Source organism: Aquarana catesbeiana, linkage group LG11 (genome assembly GCF_042186555.1).
Source record: "Aquarana catesbeiana isolate 2022-GZ linkage group LG11, ASM4218655v1, whole genome shotgun sequence".
NCBI lineage: Eukaryota > Metazoa > Chordata > Amphibia > Anura > Ranidae > Aquarana > Aquarana catesbeiana.
The window spans coordinates 113,505,833-113,527,952 of NC_133334.1; the positions used below are offsets into that span (position 1 = coordinate 113,505,833).

The following is a 22,120-nucleotide window of genomic DNA, read 5'->3' on the forward strand; positions in this document are numbered from 1 at the left end:
AATGTGGATGCAAAAGTACTGGCAAAAGTTTTGGCCAATAGGCTTAACCTGGTCATTACTGCCCTGATTCACAGGGACCAAACAGGCTTCATGCCCGGAAGAGGCACGGACATCAATATCAGACGCCTTCATACACACAGACAGGTCAGACGAGAAGACTAAAGGAACGGTGGCCTCACTCGACGCGGAGAAGGCTTTTGACTCCGTCGAGTGGGGCTACCTATGGGAGGTGCTCTCACAATTTGGGTTTGGTCCGGGTTTCACAAACTGGCTCCATATGCTATACCGTAGTCCTTCAGCTAGAATTTGTACTAACGGCTGCCTATCAGGGAAGTTCCAATTATCTTGGGGCATGAGACAGTGTTGTCCCCTCTCCCCGGGCTTATTTGCTTTGGCAATGGAGCCTCTGGCTATATTGTTGAGGGCGGATCCTGGTGTAAAGGTTCCCCGGGTAGGTCCAATTGAGGAAAAGATATTGCTGTATGCGGACGATGCTCTGCTTTATTTAGCTTACGCGTAGTCCTCTTTACAGACTGCACTGGAACTAATTAATCGATTTGGCGGGTACTCAGGGATTCGCATCAATTGGGACAAGTCGGTTCTTTTCCTGCTCCATCCCTCGACCCCTACGGTGCCACATCCGCAGCTCAAATGGGTAGATGACTTCAAATATCTAGGGATTAAAATTAGTGGTAAAGTACAGGACTATTTGGAAAACAATCTGCGACCACTCATGACACATCTAACAGCTAGGTGTGCTGCATGGCGTTCCCTTCCATTGACCCCCGTCGGCAGAGTCAATCTGCTAAAAATGATCTACCTTCCCAAATATCTATATTTCTTCCGCAATACCCCCATTCACATCCCCAAGGCTTTTTTCCGGAGGTTAGAGAGTCTGCTGATACACTTTGTCTGGGCGGGGAGGCCGCCTAGGGTGGCCAAACAGACCCTCTATCTCCAACTTTCGGGGGGTGGATTGGCACTGCCGAACTTTCAAATTTAGTATTGGGCGGCTGTCCTGGTCACGATTCGGTGGTGGTTCTCCCAGCCCGCACAGAACCCAGCGGTCACTCTGGAAGCAGCTATTCTGGGATCCTTCTCTGCCCTGAGCAATCTCCCGTTTCGTGGACTTAGGGCCAGTTCGTCCATGACAACTCTAATGCGAACCACCGTGAGGGTCTGGCAGGAGGCTAGGAAGAAATACGCAACACCTAATCACATTTCACCACACATGCCCCTTTGGGGTAACCCTATGCTTCCTCACTTTTATAGTATACCGGACCCCTCTCTGTGGGCAAGGAAGGGAATCCTTACCTTAAAAACACATAGTTCAGGACAGTAGGCTTATGACTTTTCAGGCTCTGAGACAGTCGTTTGCTATCCCGTTCTCCTTTCAATTCAGGTACTGGCAGCTGAAGCACGCCTTTGAAGCCCAGTTCCCTGCCCCCCTCACTTTGGAACCTGACTTCATTGAAAGAGTCCTGATTTCCAGTGTGATGGGGAAACCTCTCTCAACACTATATCTATACCTTACAGTGGAGTATGACACCAAATTGACTAAAACCTGGGAAAAGTGGAGGATGGATATTCCTTCTTTGGACGAGGAAGAGTGGAAGGAGTGTTTGATTTCCTACATTCCTTCCATGATCGCTGCAAAAGATAAATTCGTACAATTTAAGTTCCTACACAGAGCGTATTTCACCCCACAGAGATTGGTGCGCATTTACCATCAAAGAGATGCCAACTGCCAAAGATGCAGGCAGGAGGTGGGCACCTTCTGGCACATGGTCTGGTCCTGTCCCAAACTCCGACCCTTCTGGACTGAAGTGGCCTCCACACTGGGCAATGTCACGGGTTTAAATGTACCGGCTGATCCTCAAATATTATTACTCAGCCATTTGGAAGATGTTGAGGGAGATAGGTATAGTAAACTGTGTCTTACCTTCTCATTATATTATGCTAGACGTGAAATTTTACTCAGATGGAAATTGGTAGAGCCTCCTACTCTGGCCTCATGGAAAAGGTTGGTTAACTTGGTACTCCCTCTATACAGAATGACATATGAAAGTAGGCAATGCCCAGGGAAATTTGATAAAATCTGGTCCTCTTGGGTAGATGCTTCCGGGGACCCTGAACCCCCTACCCCTTAATTATGACGCGAAACACCTTGGAGCACATTTTCTATCCCATGTTTATTCTCCTTCTGTCCTGGTCCCCCCCCCTCCAAATCCTTCCCGACCCCCCCCCCCCACGCCCAGGTTTAATCGAATACTGATTACTTACACAATGTTACCTAAGATTTTATAATACTTTAATGCATTAAGCTATGCTGTTGGGTGATACTTCTCACATCTGCACAGTTGGAATGTTTGATAAATAGTGGCTACCGGATGATGGTAGAGATCTTATTGTTCTTATTATTTTTGTAATGAATGCACTAATTCAATTTGTATTGTAATGCTGATTTGTTCAATAAAAAAGTTTCTGTAAAAAAAAAACAAAAAAAAAAAAAACACAAGCATTTCCCCGTTCTGCCTGTGATCGGGAGTGGTGATCAGTGTCGTGTCACATGTAGCCCCTTCCCCCCACAGTTAGAATCACTCCCTAGGACACACTTAACCCCTGCAGCGCCCCCTAGTGGTTAACCCCCTCACTGCCAGTCACATTGACACAGTAATCAGTGCATTTTTAATCGCACTGATCTCTGTATAAATGTGAACAGTCCCAAAATAGCACCAAAAGTGTCTGATCTGTCCGCCATAATGTCGCAGTCACAGTAAAAATCTCAGATCACTGCCATTAAAAAAAAAAAAAATATATTAAAAATGCCATAAAACTATCCCTTATTTTGTAGACGCTATAACTTTTGTGCAAACCAAATGCTTATTGCGATTTTTTTACCAAAAATTTGTAGAAGAATACGTATCGGCCTTAACAGAGGAAAAAACGTGTTTTTTTATATATTTATTGGGGATATTTATTATAGCAAAAAGTAAAAAATATTACGTTTTTTTCAACATTGTCACTCTTTTTGTGTTTATAGTGCAAAAAATTAAAACCACAGAGGTAATCAAATACCACCAAAAGAAAGCTCTATTTGTGGGGAAAAAAGGACGTCAATTTTTTTGGGAGCCACGTCGCACGACCGCGCATTTGTCAGTTAAAGCAACGCAGTGCCGAATTGCAAAAAACGCTCTGGTCTTTGGGCAGCCAAATGGTCTGGGGCTGAAGTGGTTAAGCTTATGATCTACCAAAAACACCCAGATCCTTCTCCACCATTGATTCCTTCAGTTTGTATGATGCATGCTTATTCTTAGCCCCCAAGTGCATAACTTTACACTTATGAACATTAAACCTCATGTGCCACATAGTTGCCCAATAAAACAGTGCATTGAGGTCAGTTTGTAAGTTTGAGACATCATGCAAGGATGTTATTTCACTGCATAGCTTGGTGTCATCTGCAAAGACTGAAATTGTACTTTTAATACCAGACCCTATATCATTTATAAATTTATTAAAAATTAAGGGTCCCAACACTGCACATATTTATTTCTTGAAAATAACTCTTTGTAGTCTGAAATTCTTCTTACCATGGTCAGGATACAACACACTTGCAATTCAGGCACCCCTTCTCACTTTCATCAGGAGGATTCAGCTTCCGCAGCTTATGCTGTCGTATCTCCCGCACTAATGTGTAAAAAGCGTCTTCCACTCCCTGATGAAAATAAAGCAACAATGTTTATCTGTTACAAAACAAACAGGGTTACACTGCTGCCTACATGAGGATTGAGCACTGCAACTAAACAAATTCTGAGGCTAGCCCAGGGTAACCCTTCCTTCTACCAGCAGGCCTCAGTTTGTAGCAAACATTACCAAAAGAAGAATCTAACTCATAGGGTTTGGGCCTGTGTCCTTCAATAGATGCCAAAAAATGTTTTGACAGCGAGTACAAAAATTAAAAAATATGAAATTACAGGGAGGCTTATACTGTTAGGACGTTGAAAAACAGTCTAACTGTGATGGGCAAACAATTGCTAACTAGTTGAACCTAAGTGGAGACTGTGTGCAACTCAAGAGCCACTTGAAGTACCAACACCTGAAGCTGGTGCTGTAAGAGGATGAGAACCCACCTAGTAGCAAGAAGGAAGAACTAGGTGGCAAGTACATGGGACAGTGGCGGAATTACCAGGGTCGCACCAGTCGCATTTGCGACTGGGCCCTCGGGTTCCGCCACTGTAGGGGGGCCTGCCACCTGGGAGATAGTACAGTAGTGTACACTCATGGTGTACACTACAGTCATTCACTGGGAGTCCGCTCTGCCCATCCTCTCCGGCCGCTCCACTAATCCTCCCCGAGCGCACTCACGGGCACACTGCACAGGCTCCGCCCATCCTCTCATCCCGCACTCAGGGGCACAGTCCCCGCCCACCCTCTCCGCCCATATTCTCTGCCTGCACTCACGGGCACAGTCCCCGCCCGCTCTGCCCATCTTCTCCAGCTCCGCCTGCACTCACAGGCCCCGCCCATCCTCTCTGCACGCCCAAGCAAGACCCAGCAATGAGGGGGAACCAAGTGATCTGCAAGTGAGTGGCACCCATCCCTCTATATCAACACTGCCACTGATCCCCACACCACCACTACTGCACTGAATCCCCCCCACACCACCACTGCCACCGAGCCCCACACCGCCACTAACTGCCACTGATCCCCACACCACCACTAACTGCCACTGATCCCCACACCACCACTAACTGCCACTGATCCCCACACCACCACTAACTGCCACTGATCCCCACACCACCACTAACTGCCACTGATCCCCACTAACTGCCACTGATCCCCACACCACCACTAACTGCCACTGATCCCCACACCACCACTGCTGCCACTGATCCCCACACCACCACTGCTGCCACTGATCCCCACACCACCACTGCTGCCACTGATCCCCACACCACCACTGCTGCCACTGATCCCCACACCACCACTGATCCCCACACCACCACTGCTGCCACTGATCCCCACACCACCACTGCTGCCACTGATCCCCACACCACCACTGCTGCCACTGATCCCCACACCACCACTGCTGCCACTGATCCCCACACCACCACTGCTGCCACTGATCCCCACACCACCACTGCTGCCACCGATACCCCCCCACATCACCACCACTGCTTCCACTGATCCCCACACCACCACTGCTGCCACTGATCCCCACACCACCACTGCTGCCACTAATCCCCACACCACCACTGCTGCCACTGATCCCCACACCACCACTGCTGCCACTGATAACCCCCCCACACCACCACTACTGCCACTGATCCCCACACCACCACTACTGCCACTGATCCCCACACCACCACTACTACCACTGATCCCCACACCACCACTACTGCCACTGATCCCCACACCACCACTACTGCCACTGATACCATTCCCCTCCCCACCACTCATCCCATCCCACCCCCCAACCATGCCACGGATCCCATCCTCCCACTACCGCTGCCACTCATTTCATCCAATGCCCACCACCGCTGCCACTCATCCCATCCAATCCCCCCCTTCCACTACCGCTCATCCCATCCCACCCTCCTCCAACCATCACCCTTGCCACTGATCCCATTCCCCCCACCACCTCTGCCACTCATCCCATTCAATCCCCCCTACCACTGATCCCACCCCCTCAACCACAAACCTTGCCACTGATCCCATCCCCCCTCACCGCTGCCACTCATCCCATCCCCCCACCACCACTGCTGCCACTGATCCCATCCCCCCACCGCTGACACTCATCCCATCTCTCCCCCACAGCTGCCACTCATCCCATCCCCCACCAACACCGCTGCCACTCATCCCAGGGGTGTAACTACAGGGGGTCACAATTGCAATAGCACACATGTTGCCCCTGAACACCTGGATTGGGAAGGGGGGCATTTAGAGGAACAAATCCCCTCCATTTTTTTCCTGCAGCCACAAAAATCTGCTTCTCCTCCTCTCCCTTTGATAGGCATTCAGTGGCTGCAGGAGAAAAATGGAGGGGATTTGTTCCCCCTCCTATTCAGGTCCTGCTGCCCCTGGGATCAGTGGGAAGGGCCCTGGCCGGAGGTCAGGGGGGCCATCCATGGTTTCTTGCACCGGGGCCCTGAAGGTTCTAGTTACGCCACTGACATGGGAATTAACTTGATGCCAGAAGACTGAGAATATATCGATGTAAAATACAGCATTAAAATATCATACATATAAAAGTAGTATATAAAAAGAAAAATCTTAATAAAAACAGTGCTGTTATCTGTGTCCATAAATAAGCAAATTATCAGTGCAATGCAAAATAACCATGAATCCATGAACTTGATGTTTTCAAGTGTTCAATCAAAAAGGCCCCCTTAAGAACTCTGCAGTGACAAAAAAAAAAGTATATTCCAATCATCTTCCAGAGTGTTCAGTTTCCAGAATAAAGGCCGGCCATACACGGTTCGAATCTTGGTCAGTTCAGCAGGAACCGGCAGAGATTCGAACCGTTAATGGGAAGGCTGAATGTACCAAGTTGATTGATCGATCAACCTGGGTACAAAACAGCCTGCCAGATTCTCTTGTGATTATTGTTAGCGGCTGCTATTGCCATTAGCAATAATCACTGTCTTCTCCAGGCGTGGATGGCATCACCTGGCATCTCCAAGGAAAGCAACCCTGGTTCATGAACCCCCTTAGAGAATCAAGGTTTGATCCCATGGAGTCAACATGGCGAATAGGCAAAGATACAATGGATATAAAAAGACTACACACCCCTGGTAAAAATAGAAATGGATAAAAACCAAGCGCTGTAATGGGCACACCGTAATATATTTAACTAAATGGATAAAAACTAGATAGGTGAATATAAGTGAAAATTACAAATATTAAAACTAAATATGCGAATAATCGTGAGGTATCAGATTGAACAATAAAATTAAACTGCTATCAATTGGACAGAGATCAGAATCCCAGAAAATAAAAAGATGTATAAAGTAGGGCTGCAACTAACAATTATTTTCATAATCGATTAGTTGGCCGATTATTGTTTTCGATTAATCGGTTAATAACCTTAAAAGTGTGGTGTACAATTTAGTTATGTAAAGTTAAAAAAAGGCAATTTATTCTTAAATATCTCTAGGCAGTGGTAAATATAACCAACTATATGGTGAGGGAACAAAAAAAATATCTAATCCACTCCGAGAATAACAGACAGAAGAGATATACTGTATATACTATTAGAGAAGATATACTGTACTATATATATTAGAAAAGAGATATATTGTATATACTATTAAAGGGTGAATCTGGTTAATATCATCAGACTCAGAGATCAACATTTTTTATTTAAAAAACAATGTCTTCCTTCAAAAAAAAAATTCATTTTAAGAAAGTTTGTTCAATTTTCTAATCGTTAGTGGGGTCAAATCGGAAAAAAAGGGAAAATTTGGAAATAAGGCTCTGTACACACCTATACAGTTTGCTTTTGATCCGCTTTTGATCCGTTTTGCGTTAAAAAAAAGTCCCTGACCCTTTTCAAATATGCAGCAGGTGAAAAAAGCATAAATGTGAATGTGCCCTAGAGCAGTGGTCATCAACCCTGTCCTCAGGGCCCTGAGGACGGGGTTGATGACCACTGTCCTAGAGGGAACCATGTAAATGAACTGTAGTGCGTTTCTGCAAAAAGCACCAAAAAACACATAGATGTGAACCAGGCCTAAGACGTTTAGTAACATAATGGGGGTTAAAAAAAATAAAATGAGCCCTTTTATAGTACAAAAAAAGCAGATAATCACTACTGTAAGGGGTTCATTTTTTCACCGTAGACCTATGAAAGTAATATTTACAGTAGCGATTTGCTCTTTTTGTACTATAAAGGGCTCATTTTAGTTTTTTTTAACCCCATTATGTTACTGGGCCATTAATCGATTATGAAAATAGTAATCGATTAATTTCATAATCGATTAGTTGCCGATTAATCGATTAGTTGTTTCAGCCTTAGTATAAAGATAAAATTGATGCCCTCTAATATACAGTTCAATCAATGCGGATCTATGAAATCATGCTAGAAACCAAAATGTGATAAGATGTGTGTAAAAATACTGAAATAAATTGGTTAGAAGCAAAATTGTGTGCGAATACACTGCAAACATACACTAAACAGATGTGCAAATACACTAAAAATTGCTAAAATAGTGCCAAATATTCCAAATAAACTACCACAAATGAAAAATCAATGAATATGGAGAGATACGTGCAAATATGCTGAAAAAGATGCGCTAAAAATTTTTCATGTGAATACGTGTTCAAATTCCTAAACAATTAATACAAATATTCCCCGTGACACACACTATAACTCCATGACGGTGCTGGGAAAATGTATATAAATAAACAATAGGTTGAATGCCAGTGATATAAATATAAAGAATATTATAAAGTGCCGATTAAATGCAATTAAACACAGATAATTTAGTTCATGGGATGGAATTGATGGCTCACACAGCAGTTCATTCCTCAATAAGCTGAGATAATTGAATTCCTGCAATGTTTGTATAATCACAAACACAATCGGGCGCACGTGAGTTCATCACTGTGCTGTGTTTTTGCTTGTGGACTTTTTTTGTTACATTGCGCAATCACATTTTGGTTTCTAGCATGATTTCATAGATCCACATTGATTGAACGGTATATTAGAGCGCATCAATTTTATCTTTATAGACCCCTGGTAAAATTTCAGGTTTCTGTGGTGTAAAAAAAATAAAAAAAAAAAAAAATAAATAATAAAAAAAAAAAAATTACAAATCATGTCAGAGCTTTTAGAAGGAGATGCCCTCCCAATCTGACAGATTTGGAGTGTTTTTGCAAATAAAGTGGGCAAATATTGCCAAGTCAAGATGTGCCATGCTGATGGACACGTATCCAAAAAGACTGAGTGCTGTAATAAAATCAAAAGGTGTGTCAAAGTATGTTTGAGGGTGTGCACACTTATGCAACCATATTATTTAAGTTTATCATTTTTACTTACCTCCACCTAAAAGATTTCAGTTTATTGTTCAACTGAGTTGTACAGTTTATAGGTCACATTAAAAGGTGTAAAGTTCTTAAATGATTTATCTAGGTCTCATTTTTTTACATCACAGAAACCTGACATTTTAACAGGGGTGTGTAGACTTTTTATATCCAAGGTAGATGTCCTCACCAAAATTAGCATGGAGGATTACAGATATGATGAGTCTTAAGACCAAGCTCAAGTCCCACCCATATGTAGACGCAGAAGGCATCCTTGGGGCATACCTAGGGCAGACAGTCAACAAAAGTAGAACAAGTTGCATTTTTTATGTATGGAACACATCTGGAATGCAGTAAAAATGAAAAGGAACGCACGTCCTCAATTGAGATAAAGAAAAAAAGGGGGTAGGATGCACTGGAACGCATCAAAAACACGTATGAAGAAAAGTTTCGCCCTAACAAGGAACTCAGTCTTTCCTATGAGCAGCCAATCTCTGAAAAGGGGTGACCTTTCCTAAACCATTAAAAAAAAGTGACACGAGGATCCAGTGTTTAACATGCCCTTTTGCTGCCTGTGCTCCTTGGAAGTGGTTTGGACCTGCACTTTAAAAAGGTAGTTACAGGCATTTTTCCCTAGAGACAGAGTCTAACATATGCAAATCGTGCAGATTGAAAAACTAAAAACATGCCAAAAACACGTACCTGTCTAGTTTTAGCAGAGGTTTCAATGTAGGGAATGCCATAGCTCCTGGCCAAGTCTTGAGCTTGCCGTGTTTCTACAGTTCGGGCTGGAAGGTCGCACTTGTTTCCCACCAGCACCATGGGAACATCATCTGAATCCTTCACACGTTTTATTTGCTCCCTTTGTAAAATAATGCAAAAACACATACTTATTTTAAGTGTATGCAAACCTTGTGGACTGTTAAATATACGATTGAAGATGTTTTGTTATATTTGCTCGATAAGTGCAAAAAATTTATAAAAATACATGTCAGATGACCTATGTCCTGTGCACACTTCATGTGTTACCCTAAGTTTACTGTAAATACTGTAAAAGAACCGTTGTGTTTTTTCAGGAGTCACAAACTCCTCTTTTCTTCAATATTAAACAAAGGGTTTAGACCCAGAAAAGCTTGAACTGAAGAGGAGTATAAAGAAGACTTCGGGCAGCTGGTTTAATGGCAACTGCTCCCTTAAATTCTCCTTATAAGTGCATAACCGAGAGGTCGTAAGGGAACATCTCACAAATTTATGTCAGACAGAAATAAAAATTTGACCAAATTCATTACCACTTCTCCATTCTATCCAACCCAGAAAAAACAAAAAAAAAAACAAAAACAATTTTAGCAACTATTAGAGCTTTAACCCCTTTTAATCTCGCCAATATAATTACTACATGGGTGTCAGTAGAGGCATGTAAAATTATGGTCACAATAGCAGCTGTGAGTACATTTACTTTTCAAGACTGTCACACTTCTGGCTATATTGTAGAAGCGATCAAGCAGATTATTATACAGCTATTATTCACCCAAAAAGCGCTGTCACATAGAGGGCTTTTCGCTCCCTTGTGAAAAAGCAATAATGTTAAGTGTAAAAAAGGCAAAATTTTAAAATACAAGAAAAAAAAAAAAAACACACACACAACAACCACACACGAATGCAAGCATACAGCACACATGTACATAAACAATTGCCAGCAGGCCGAGTTAAATTAAAAAAAAATAAAAAATACACACTCTATACACACAAGAGAGACTGATGGAGGAATTCCCCCTGCCAGGACATTGTATTCTGACAGCAGGAGCCAAAATTTTAAGAATACACTGAACAGATGTTTGAGAAAAGTTTTCCAACTTGTATGATCGACTTCTGTTGAACAGGGACAGCCACACACAGCTGGTCCCTACTGAACCAAATGAATTTTGATTTGTCTATGGTCAGCTGAAGTTGATGACCTGTAAAGACTTTAAAAAGCGCCACCTATAGACAATTTTGGGTAGTGTAGTTTGTCACCCTGTTGCGAGTACAAGCAGTTTTACATTTTTAGATAGTTCGTACCAATAAACTAAGCTTTACCTTTTATAATTTATAAAAAATGTGAAGATTTGTGGGTTTTTTTTTTTTACTCAGAATATAAAAATTGCAAATATTGTGCAATATAAAAAATTGCAACTACTACGTTTTAGTCTATGGATCCTCTGCTTTCAGAAAGTATATAAAGTTTTGGAATTTTAAGAGCATTTTCCTGCAAATAAATGTGTACTTTTGCATGTGTATGTGAAGTAAAAACCCCCAAAAAAAAGCAAAACAAAAAAAAAAAAAACACTAGCAATTTCTGCAAATGTGCTTATTACTTCAGAGTTAATAGATAAAAAAAAAAACACACATAAACCAGGTTTACTTTGCAAGAATAACTGAACTGTGAACCCAAAGACCATAAACAAAGTACCACTTGTACTTGCAAAACATTTTTTTCTGAACAATTCAAAGCAGTATTATGCTCTGTGCTATTAACATAAGCAGCAAAGTGTACGTAAACTTTATTTCAAAGCACTCAAAATTACTTACTTTTACTATGCTTATGAATGTGGAGTCTCAAAAAATACCAAGTCTAAAGCTGGGCAAAGACCATGGCAGAACCAAAAAAATCTAAGATAAAAATATTCCTCCCACTGCTGTAAGAATACACATTTTCCAGCGTTTCCGTTGATCTAACAATCGACTTCTGTCAAACAGGGAGGGTCACACATAGATAGAGATTCGTCTGATCCCTGCTGTACCTGGCTGAATTTTGATCAGTCTATGCCCAGTTTTAACATTGCTTAACCACCTCAATACAGAGTACTTTCACCCCCTTCCTGCCCAGGCCATTTTTCAGCTTTCAGCGCTGTCGCACTTTGAATGACAATTGCGCGGTCATGCAACACTGCACCCTAACAAAATTTTTATAATTTTTTCACACAAATAGAGCTTTCTTTTGGCGGTATTTGATCACCTCTGCTTTTGTATTTATTGCACTATAAACAAAAGAAGAGGGACAAGTTTGAAAAAAAAAAACACAATATTTTTTACTATAATAAATATCCAATTTTTTTTTTTAAGTTTAGGCCGATATGTATTCTTCTACATATTTTTGGTAAAAAAAAAAAAAAAATCTCAATAAGTGTATATTGATTGGCTTGCGCAAAAGTTATAGCATCTACAAAATAGGGGATAGATTTCTAGCATTTTTATTTTTTTCATTTTTTTTTTTAACTAGTCATGGCGGCGATCTGCGATTTTTATTGTGACTGTGATATTGAGGCGGACATATCGGACACTTTTGACACATTTTTGGGACCATTCACATTTATACAGTGATTCATGCTATAAAAATGCATTGATTACTGTGTAAATGTGACTGGCAGGGAAGGGGTTAACACTAGGGGGTGATCGAAGGGTTAAATGTGTGTCCTAGGAGGTGATTCTAACTGTGGGGGGAGGGGACTGACTGGGGGAGGTGTCCAATCGGTGTCCCTATGCACAAGGGACACACCATCGGTCTCCTCTCCTCTGACAGGATGTGGATCTGTGTGTTTACACACACACAGATCCACGGTCCTGCTCAGTTACTGGGCAATCGCGGGTGCCCGGCGGACATCGTGGCCGCAGGGCACGCGCACCGGGTCCCCAGTGACGCGGCGGGCGCCCCCTAGTGGCTCGGGAAGGCGATCACATATGACGTCCGCCCAGAACGAGAGCTGCCTCATCCCACCGTCATATGACAGTGGGCGGGCAGCTAGTGGTTAGCTATGAACAGGTTTTTCCACTATGATTATTTTTTTTTTTTTTAAACCAGTTCAGGTTCACCCTATAGCAGTTTTACTGCTACAGGGTGGCACCTGTGTGCCAGATCATGTATATATACACACACACGCAGGGCAGCCATCAGAAATGTTGGGGCCCCTTATACAGCTTTAGGCCTGGGCCCCCCCCACGCCTGACCACCCACATTCCCCAGGGCCCGCTCACTGGCTGTCCCACCAAATCCGCTCACTGGCCATCCCACAGAGGCCTATCCCATGTCACCCTCCTTCGCCTGCAATCCCATCTCCTCTATCCCATTCATCCCCCAGTCCCATCTCCTCTATCCCATGTCCTCCTCTATGCCCATCTCCTCCATCCCACGTCCTCCTCCTCCTGCAGTCCCATCTCCTCATCCCATGTCCTCCTCCTCCAGTCCCATCTCCTCCTGCGGTCCCATCTCCTGCATCCCATGTTCTCCTACTCCAGTCCCATCTCCTCCAATTCCATCTCCTCCATTCCACGTCCTCCTCTTCCTGCAGTCCCATCTCCTCCATTCCACGTCCTCCTCTTCCTGCAGTCCCACCTCCTCTATCCCATGTCCTCCTTCATGCCATGTACTCCTACTTCACTCCCATCCCCTCCACCCCACATCCTCCTCCATTCCCATCTCCTCCATCCCATGTCCTCCTCCTCCTGCAGTCCCATCTCCTTCTCCAGTTCCATCTCCTCCATCCCACGTCCTCCTCCTCCTCCTCCTCCTCCTCCTCCAGTCCTAACTCCTCCTCCTGCATCCCATGTTCTCCTACTCCAGTCCATCTCCTCCATCCCACATCCTCCTCCTGCAGTCCCATCTCCTCCTTCTCCAGTTCCATCTCCTCCATCCCACGTCGTCCTCCTCCTCCTCCTGCATCCCATGTTCTCTTACTTCAATCTCATCTCCTCTATCACACATCCTCCTCCAATTCAAACTCCTCCAATCCCATCTCCTCCATTCCACGTCATCCTCTTCCTGCAGTACCATCTCCTCCATCCCACATCCTCCTCTTCCTGCAATCCCATATCCTCCTCCTCCAGTCCCATCTCCTCCTACCACTGGGAGGGGGGCAGAGAGACAAGAGGGGAGCTGGAGGGGGAAGTGTCATGAGAGGAGGTTTTGGGACAGGTGGGGGGGAAGCAGGACAGGGGGTGGAAGTGTCATGCAAGGGGGGCAGCAGGACAGGTGAAGTGGGGCAGGACAACAGGTGAAGTGGGGCAGTGTCACATACACCTTGGGAAGCACCAGTCCTCCAGCTCTCACCTGTCCAGCCTACCAGGAGGGATAGCTGAGCCTGTGTCCCATCTCCATCGGGCTCTCTAGCAGCAGCTGCAAGAAAGATGGGAGGGGGGCTCCTCCTCCCTGACCTCTTCCTCCATGGGGCCCTCCGGTGGCACCAACTGCCCCCCCACACACTGTAGTACCAGAGCGGAGTCTGCCTGACAGTGGGCCCCAACCTGCACACAAAAAAAAAGCGGTGGAAGCTCCTCCACCCAGACCTCCTCCTCCATGGGGCCCTCCGCTGGCACCAACTGGCCTCACCCCCCTCCCCTGCACACTGTAGTACCGGAGTGGACCTGCACATATCTGGGATCCGCCCACCTCCACCCTCCCATCCTGGCAACCGGTCCGCTCTGCCGGCAGCTGCCGTGTGGTAAAGATGGCCCGGGTTGTGACCCGTGGTCCAGGCCCCTTACTTTGTACTGGCTGTACCCCCGATGGCAGCCTTGTATACACGTGATCCGACACTTCCAGGTAGGGGATGCGCATGTGCACTGGCTTGCTCCCGCTGTGATTACACACAGTGGGAGCCGATCGGCAGGTAACGCGGACTCTGGCACCTGCCGATCGTGAGGAAAAGACAAAGAACTGCGATCTGCCATTCTAACAGTGCCTTTGATCGCCCCGCTTAACCCCTTCCCAGCCAGTGTCATTAGTACAGTGACAGTGCATATTTTTAGCTCTGATCACTGAATTAGTGTCACTGGTCCCAAAAAGTGTCAAATGTGTCAGAATGTCTACCACAAATCGCAGTCCCACTATAATGTCACTGAATCACTACCATTACTGGTAAAAATAAATATAGTTTGTAGACGCTACAACTTTTGCTCAAACCAATCAATTGGGATTTATTTTACCAAAAATATGTAGCAGAATACATATTGGCCTAAAATGATGAAGAAATTCGATTTAAATTTTTTTTTGTATGTTTTATAGCAGAAAGTAAAAATATATATATTTTTTTTTAATTGTCTTTTTTTTGTGTTTGTTTATTTCAGGCACTTATATAACGCAGTCAATTTATGCAGCACTTTACATATAAGTTGAACATTCACATCAGTCCCTGCCCTCAAGTAGCTTACAACCTAAAGGTCCCTAACACATTCATACATAATAGGGCCAATTTAGACAGGATCCGATTAACCTAGAAGCATGTCTTTAGATTGTGGGAGGAAACCCACGCAGGCACAGGGAGAACATGCAAACTCCAGGCAGATGGTGTAGTGGTCGGGTTTTGAACCAGCGACCCTTTTTGCTTCTAGGTGAAAGTGCTAACCACTACAACACTGTGCTGCCCTATATAGTGCAAAAAAAAAAAACAAAAAAAAAAAAACGCAGAGGTGATCAAATACCACCAAAGGAAAGCTCCATTTTATTTGGGTACAGAGTTGAACGACTGAGCAATTGTTTGTTATAGTAGCACAGTGCCGTATCGCAAAAAATGGCCTGGTCAAGAAAGGGGGTAAATCTTCTGGAGGTCAAGTGGTTCATTTCTTGTCTACCGTGTAAAAGGCTTTTTGACCTACTTTAAAATGATACCCTATAACTACGGAAAGTGTAATCCATAAGAAAAGTATTAATTTTTAATGTAAAATCAGCATGAATATTAAAGTTTCTTTAACCGCTTGCCGACCAGCTGCTGTAATTATACTCCGGCAGGTCGGCGCGATCCCACGAACTGTCGTAGCTATACGTCGGTCCCTTTAAGCGGGATAGCAGGCGTGCGCCCGCTGCACAGCGGGGGTGCGGATGCTCGTGACCGGCGGTCGCGATGACCGCCAGCCACGAGCGATTGCGGGCACAAGTCCTAGAACAGGGATGTGTGTGTGTAAACACACACATCCCAGTTCTGTGTGGAGAGGAGTAAGAGATCGTGAGTTCCTACAAGCTGGGAACCACGATCTCTCATCTCCTATAGTCAGTCCCATCCCCCCCAGTTAGAACACACACCTAGGGAACACAGTTAACCCCATGATCGCCCCCCCCCCGTTAACCCCTTCCCTGCCAGTGACATTTATACAGTAATCAGTGCATTTTTATAACACTGATCGCTGTATAATTGTCAATCGACCCAAAAATGTGTCAAAAGTGTCCGATGTGTCCGCCATAATGTCACAGTCTGCCATAAATCTATTCGCTATTTCGTAGACGCTATAACTTTTGTGCAAATCAATCAATATATGCTTTTTGTGTTTTTTATTACCAAAAATATGTAAAAGAATACATATCGTCCTAAACTGAGGAAAAAATTTGCTTTTTTTAAAAAAAAATTGGGGGTACTACAGCAAAAAGTACAAAATATTGTGTTTTTTTTTCCAAAATTGTCGCTCTTTTGTTTATAGTGCAAAAAATAAAACATGCAGAGATGATCAAATACCGCCAAAAGAAAGCTCTATTTGTGGGGGAAAAAAAAGACGTCAATTTTGTTTGGGTACAGCGTCGCACGACTGCGCAATTGTCAGTTAAAGCAACGCAGTGCCGAATCACAAAAAATGGCCTGGTCATTGAGCAGCCAATTCTTCCGGGGCTGAAGTGGTTAAAGTGTATGTCTATATAAAAAAAAAAATAAAAAAAAAGCATATCTCTGCAGTGCGCATTTCCATTTCTTCTCTTTAGAAACACTGCAAGTGCCTCCACATCTGTTGCTACTTCAGATGAGAACATCTTTGGCATGCTATTGGTAGGTCAAGCAAGTTTTTGCATAAGACCAAATTTGTTAATTTTAAATTGCGCCTTTTCAAGAAATGGAGAAAACTGAAGGTGCGTGAGACTGTAAATAAACACAATTTAGCCCAAAGACCACCTGCTCCTTATATTTGGCAACTGGGACCCCCAGCTAATGCCCTGGTCATTCGAATCTACCCCCTCCAGACTAAGACTGGTCCCTGTTATGCCTCCTACTCGCCAAAAGATTCATCCTGAAAAACTGGACCTCCAACATACGGCCAAACACCTCACAAGTCAAAAGAGACCTCTTACAACTACTATTTAAAGACAAACTCAGCACAGACTTATCGCATGAAAAGACCAAAACACGTTTCTACAACTAATGGCAACCTTTTGTGGTCTCAACACTCACTCCTATGGATCAGGCGAAACTCGAGGAACTCTCATTCATACCATGGGCCTCCCCCAACACCGTAAACAAGGCTGCTTTCTCCAAATGAAAGACCCACAACCTAAGGTACTCACCTTCCGACGAGACATAAATCTTTGCGCAAGATCATCTCTCGCCCACTAACCCCTTCTCCTCCTTCAAACGACATAACTGAGAATGCTACCCTCGATACCGCAGCCACTACTTCAAGGTCTACCCCTAAGTTACCTCTTTAGCAAGAACTTGGTGCTCATCACTGCCCCCCCATCCCTTTTTTCTTTCCTCTCCCCTCCCTACACCTCCTCCTAGATCGTTTGGTAACTCTGGAAACCCTCTTCTTCAGATCCCATCCAGTTATCCCCTTTTTTAACCTGAAGGTTACTACTTTTGATCTGCTACAAGACACATTGTTCCTATTATGTACTTAGCTACCTATTTCATAACTGCTTTTTCTCTGTACAAAAATACCGATACTGTTGAAATTATACTCTGTATGTAGCATCCTTCAATAAAATCTAAATTAAAAATAAAACAAAAAAACACAATTTACGCTAAAAATTTGAGGTTACCATTTTTCCCTTACATCTGTCAGAATTTGTAAAAGACCCGTTAAAATGTCAGGTTTCTGTGATGTAAAAAAAATGAGACAAAGAGAAATCATTTCAAAACTTTTTCCACCTTTAATGCGACCTATAAAAACGGTACAACTAAAATAATATGGTCGCATAAGTCCCGGTTCACACTTGTGTGATGTGGGAACCCTGCAAATCCACTGCGGGTTCCCGCATTGCACCCAACTCACAAGGCAGTTCATACTGCCATATGCAAACTGCTGGGAGTGTCAATACAATGTTAACCACTTGACCACTGGGCACTTAAACCCCCTTAATAACCAGACCAATTTTCAGCTTTTGGTGCTCTCACATTTTGAATGACAATTACTCAGTCATGCAACACTGTATCTATATGAATTTTTTGTCCTTTTTTTCACACAAATAGAGCTTTCTTTTGGTGGTATTTAATCACCGCTGGGTTCTTTATTTTTGCGCTATAAAAGAAAAAAGACCGAAAAATCTGTAAAAAAATAAATTTTTCTTCGTTTCTGTTATAAAATTTTGAAATTAGTAATTTTTCTTCATATATTTTGGCCAAAATTTATACCGCTACATATCTTTGATAAAAATAACCCAAATTAGTGTATATTATTTGGTCTTTGTGAAAGTTATAGCGTCCACAAGCTATGGTGCCAATATCTGAAAATTGATCACACCTGAAGTACTGATGGCCTATCTCATTTCTTGAGACCCTAACATGCCAGAAAAGTACAAATACCCCCCAAATGACCCCTTTTTGGAAAGAAGACATTCCAAGGTATTTAGAAAGATGCATGGTGAGTTTTTTGAAGTTGTCATTTTTTCCCACAATTCTTTTCAAAATCAAGTTTTTTTTTTTTTTTTCACAAAATTGTCATATTAGCAGGTTATTTCTCACACACAGCATATGCATAGCACAAATTACACCCCAAAACACATTCTGCTATTACTCCTGAGTATGGCGATACCACATGTGTGAGACTTTTACACAGCGTGGCCATATACAGAGACCCAACATGCAGGGGAGCACCTTCAGGCGTTCTGGAGTGCCCAGGCCAATTCTGACATTTCTCTCCTACATGTAAAAATCATCATTTATTTGCTAGAAAATTACATAGAACCCCAAAACATTATATATGTTTTTTTAGCAAAGACCCTAGAGAATACAATAGCGGTCATTGCAACTTTTTATCTCGCACGATATTTGCGCAGCAATTTTTCGAACGCGTTTTTTTTTGGAAAAATAACAGTTTTTTGCTTTAAAAAAAAAACAAAAACAGTAAGGTTAGCCCAATGTTTTTGCATAATATGAAAGATGAAGTTACGCCGAGTAAATAGATACCTAACATGTCACCTTTCAAAATTGCACTCGCTTGTGGAATGGCACCAAACTTCGCCACTTAAAAATCCCCATAGGCGACGCTTTAAAATTTTTTACTGGTTACAAATTTTGAGTTACAGAGGAGGTCTAGGGCCAAAATTATTGCTCTCGCTCTACCGATCGCAGCGATACCTCACATGTGTGGTTTGAACACCGTTTTCATATGTGGACGGGACTTGCGTATGCGTTCGCTTCTGCATGTGAGCACACGGACAGGGGCGCTTTAAAAAAAGTTTATTTTTTTTTTATTGTTCATTTTACTTTATTTTAGTTTGACACTTTTTTCCAAAAATACATTTTTTTGATCACTTTTATTCCTATTACAAGGAATGTAAACATCCCTTGTAATAGGAATATGGCATGACAGGTCCTCTTTACAGTGAGATATGGGGTCAATAAGACCCCACATCTCACCTCTAGGCTGGGAAGCCTGAAATAAAAAAAAAAAAAAAAAAAAAAAAAAGATCCTGGCTTCGATCGTAGCGGTGAGTCGGTAGAAGCACCTGAGGGTGGCGAGAGGGGGGGGCGTCCCCTCTCGCCTCCTGTAAGAATGATCAAGCAGTGGAACAGCCGCTATGATCATTCTTATGGTGTAGGGAATCGCCGGCTGAAAAAGCTGATATCTGAATGATGCCTGTAGCTGCACCCATCATTCAGATATCCCCGCACAAAGTCAAGGACGTTGTATGACGGAAGGCGGGAAGTGGTTAAAAACGCCTTTTTTTTTTTTTTTTTTTAACACAAAGCTGTCCATTTATACAATATTTCTAACACATAGCATGTACATACCAAAAAGGACACCCCGAAATAGATTCTCCTACTCCTCCTGAGTACGGCGATACCACATGTGTGAGACTTCCACAGCCTGGCCACAGACAGAGGCTGGGTATGGCTGAGCATGGCTGGGTATGGCTGGGTATGGCTGAGCATGGCTGGGTGTTGCAGAGTATGGCTGGGTATCACCGAGTATTGCAGAGTATGGCTGGGTATTGCAGAGTATCGCGGAGTATGGCTGGGTATCACCGAGTATTGCAGAGTATGGCTGGGTATCACCGAGTATTGCAGAGTATGGCTGGGTATCACCGAGTATTGCAGAGTATGGCTGGGTATTACCGAGTATCGCAGAGTATGGCTGGGTATCACCAAGTATTGCAGAGTATGGCTGGGTATTGCGGGGTATTGCAGAGCATGACTGGGTATGGCAGAGTATGGCTGGGTATGGCTGGGTATCACTGAGTATTGCAAAGTATGGCTGGGTATCACCGAGTATTGCAGAGTATGGCTGGGTATCACCGAGTATTGCAGAGTATGGCTGGGTATTGCAGAGTATTGCAGAGTATGGCTGGGTATTACCGAGTATCGCAGAGTATGGCTGGGTATCACCGAGTATCGCAGAGTATGGCTGGGTATTGCGGGGTATTGCAGAGCATGACTGGGTATGGCAGAGTATGGCTGGGTATGGCTGGGTATCACTGAGTATTGCAAAGTATGGCTGGGTATTGCGGGGTATGGCAGAGTATTGCGGGGTATTTCGGGGTATTGCAGAGTATTGCGGGGTATTTCAGGGTATGGCAGAGTATTGCGGGGTATTGCAGGGTATGGCAGAGTATTGCGGGGTATTGCAGGGTATGGCAGAGTATTGCGGGGTATTGCAGGGTATGGCAGAGTATTGCGGGGTATTCCAGGGTATGGCAGAGTAGTGCGGGGTATTCCAGGGTATGGCAGAGTAGTGCGGGGTATTCCAGGGTATGGCAGAGTATTGCGGGGTATTCCAGGGTATGGCAGAGTATTGCGGGGTATTCCAGGGTATGGCAGAGTATTGCGGGGTATTGCAGGGTATGGCAGAGTATTGCGGGGTATTGCAGGGTATGGCAGAGTATTGCGGGGTATTGCAGGGTATGGCAGAGTATTGCGGGGTATTGCAGGGTATGGCAGAGTATTGCGGGGTATTCCAGAGTATTGCGGGGTATTCCAGGGCATGGCAGAGTATTGCGGGGTATTGCAGGGTATGGCAGAGTATTGCGGGGTATTCCAGGGTATGGCAGAGTATTGCGGGGTATTCCAGGGTATGGCAGAGTATTGCGGGGTATTGTAGGGTATGGCAGAGTATTGCGGGGTATTCCAGGGTATGGCAGAGTATTGTGGGGCATTGCAGAGGGAATTGCAGAGTATTGCACAGCATTGCAGGGCATGCAGAGTAGTGGGGATGGCTGAGCATGGATGGATGGCTGGATGTCTCTGTGCAGCACTGTGGGCACTACACATACAGCCCACAACGCTGCAGCCATCCATCCATCCCCCTCTCCGCTCACAGTGTACCGATCGGTACACAGGAGGGGAGGAGAGGAACCGGCGTCATCAGATGACGCCGGTTTGTTTACATGTGATCGCTCCGTCATTTGACGGAGCGATCACATGGTAAACGGCCGCGATCAGCGGCCATTTACCGGGATCTGTGATGCGACGGGTCCTCTGGACCCGGCGGTCACGGATGCTCTCGAGTGCGCGCGAGAGCAGAATTCTGGGAGGACGTCCCTGGACGCCCTCCCAGAGTTAAACAACCGCCCTGTAGCCGTCATTTGGCTATGGGCCGGTTGTTAAGTGGTTAATGACATCCCCATTTCAGCTCGCATATCGCACTGCAAACTAACAGTTCGGACATGAATCGTATTGCATGGGTATGAACACCCATGCGATCTGATTCTGGTGCAGACCGAAAAAATTGGATTTTTTATACTTACTGTAAAATCCCTTTCTCTGAAGTTCAATGATGGACACAGCACTCAAGCAGTACAAACATAAATAGGAGGGATGGGTGCTGTGTCCGTCAATGAACTTCAGAGAAAGGGATTTTACGGTAAGTATAAAAATCCCATTTTCTCTTTCGTTCACTGACAGACACAGCACTCTAATCTTGACCTTAG

General features: G+C 44.1%; 1 protein-coding gene across 1 annotated transcript in view; it reads right to left on the reverse strand.

The window, feature by feature from the left end:
* Window positions 1-22,120, reverse strand: part of HRAS (HRas proto-oncogene, GTPase) — a 170,151-nt gene that overhangs the window by 27,134 nt on the left and 120,897 nt on the right. The window contains exons 4-5 of the mRNA XM_073604905.1: window positions 9,727-9,886; window positions 3,591-3,715 (exon numbers count right to left, since the gene is read on the reverse strand). Of these exons, the coding sequence (XP_073461006.1) occupies window positions 3,596-3,715; window positions 9,727-9,886 (280 nt within the window). The 3' untranslated portion in view covers window positions 3,591-3,595. The remainder of the gene's footprint in view (window positions 1-3,590; window positions 3,716-9,726; window positions 9,887-22,120) is intronic.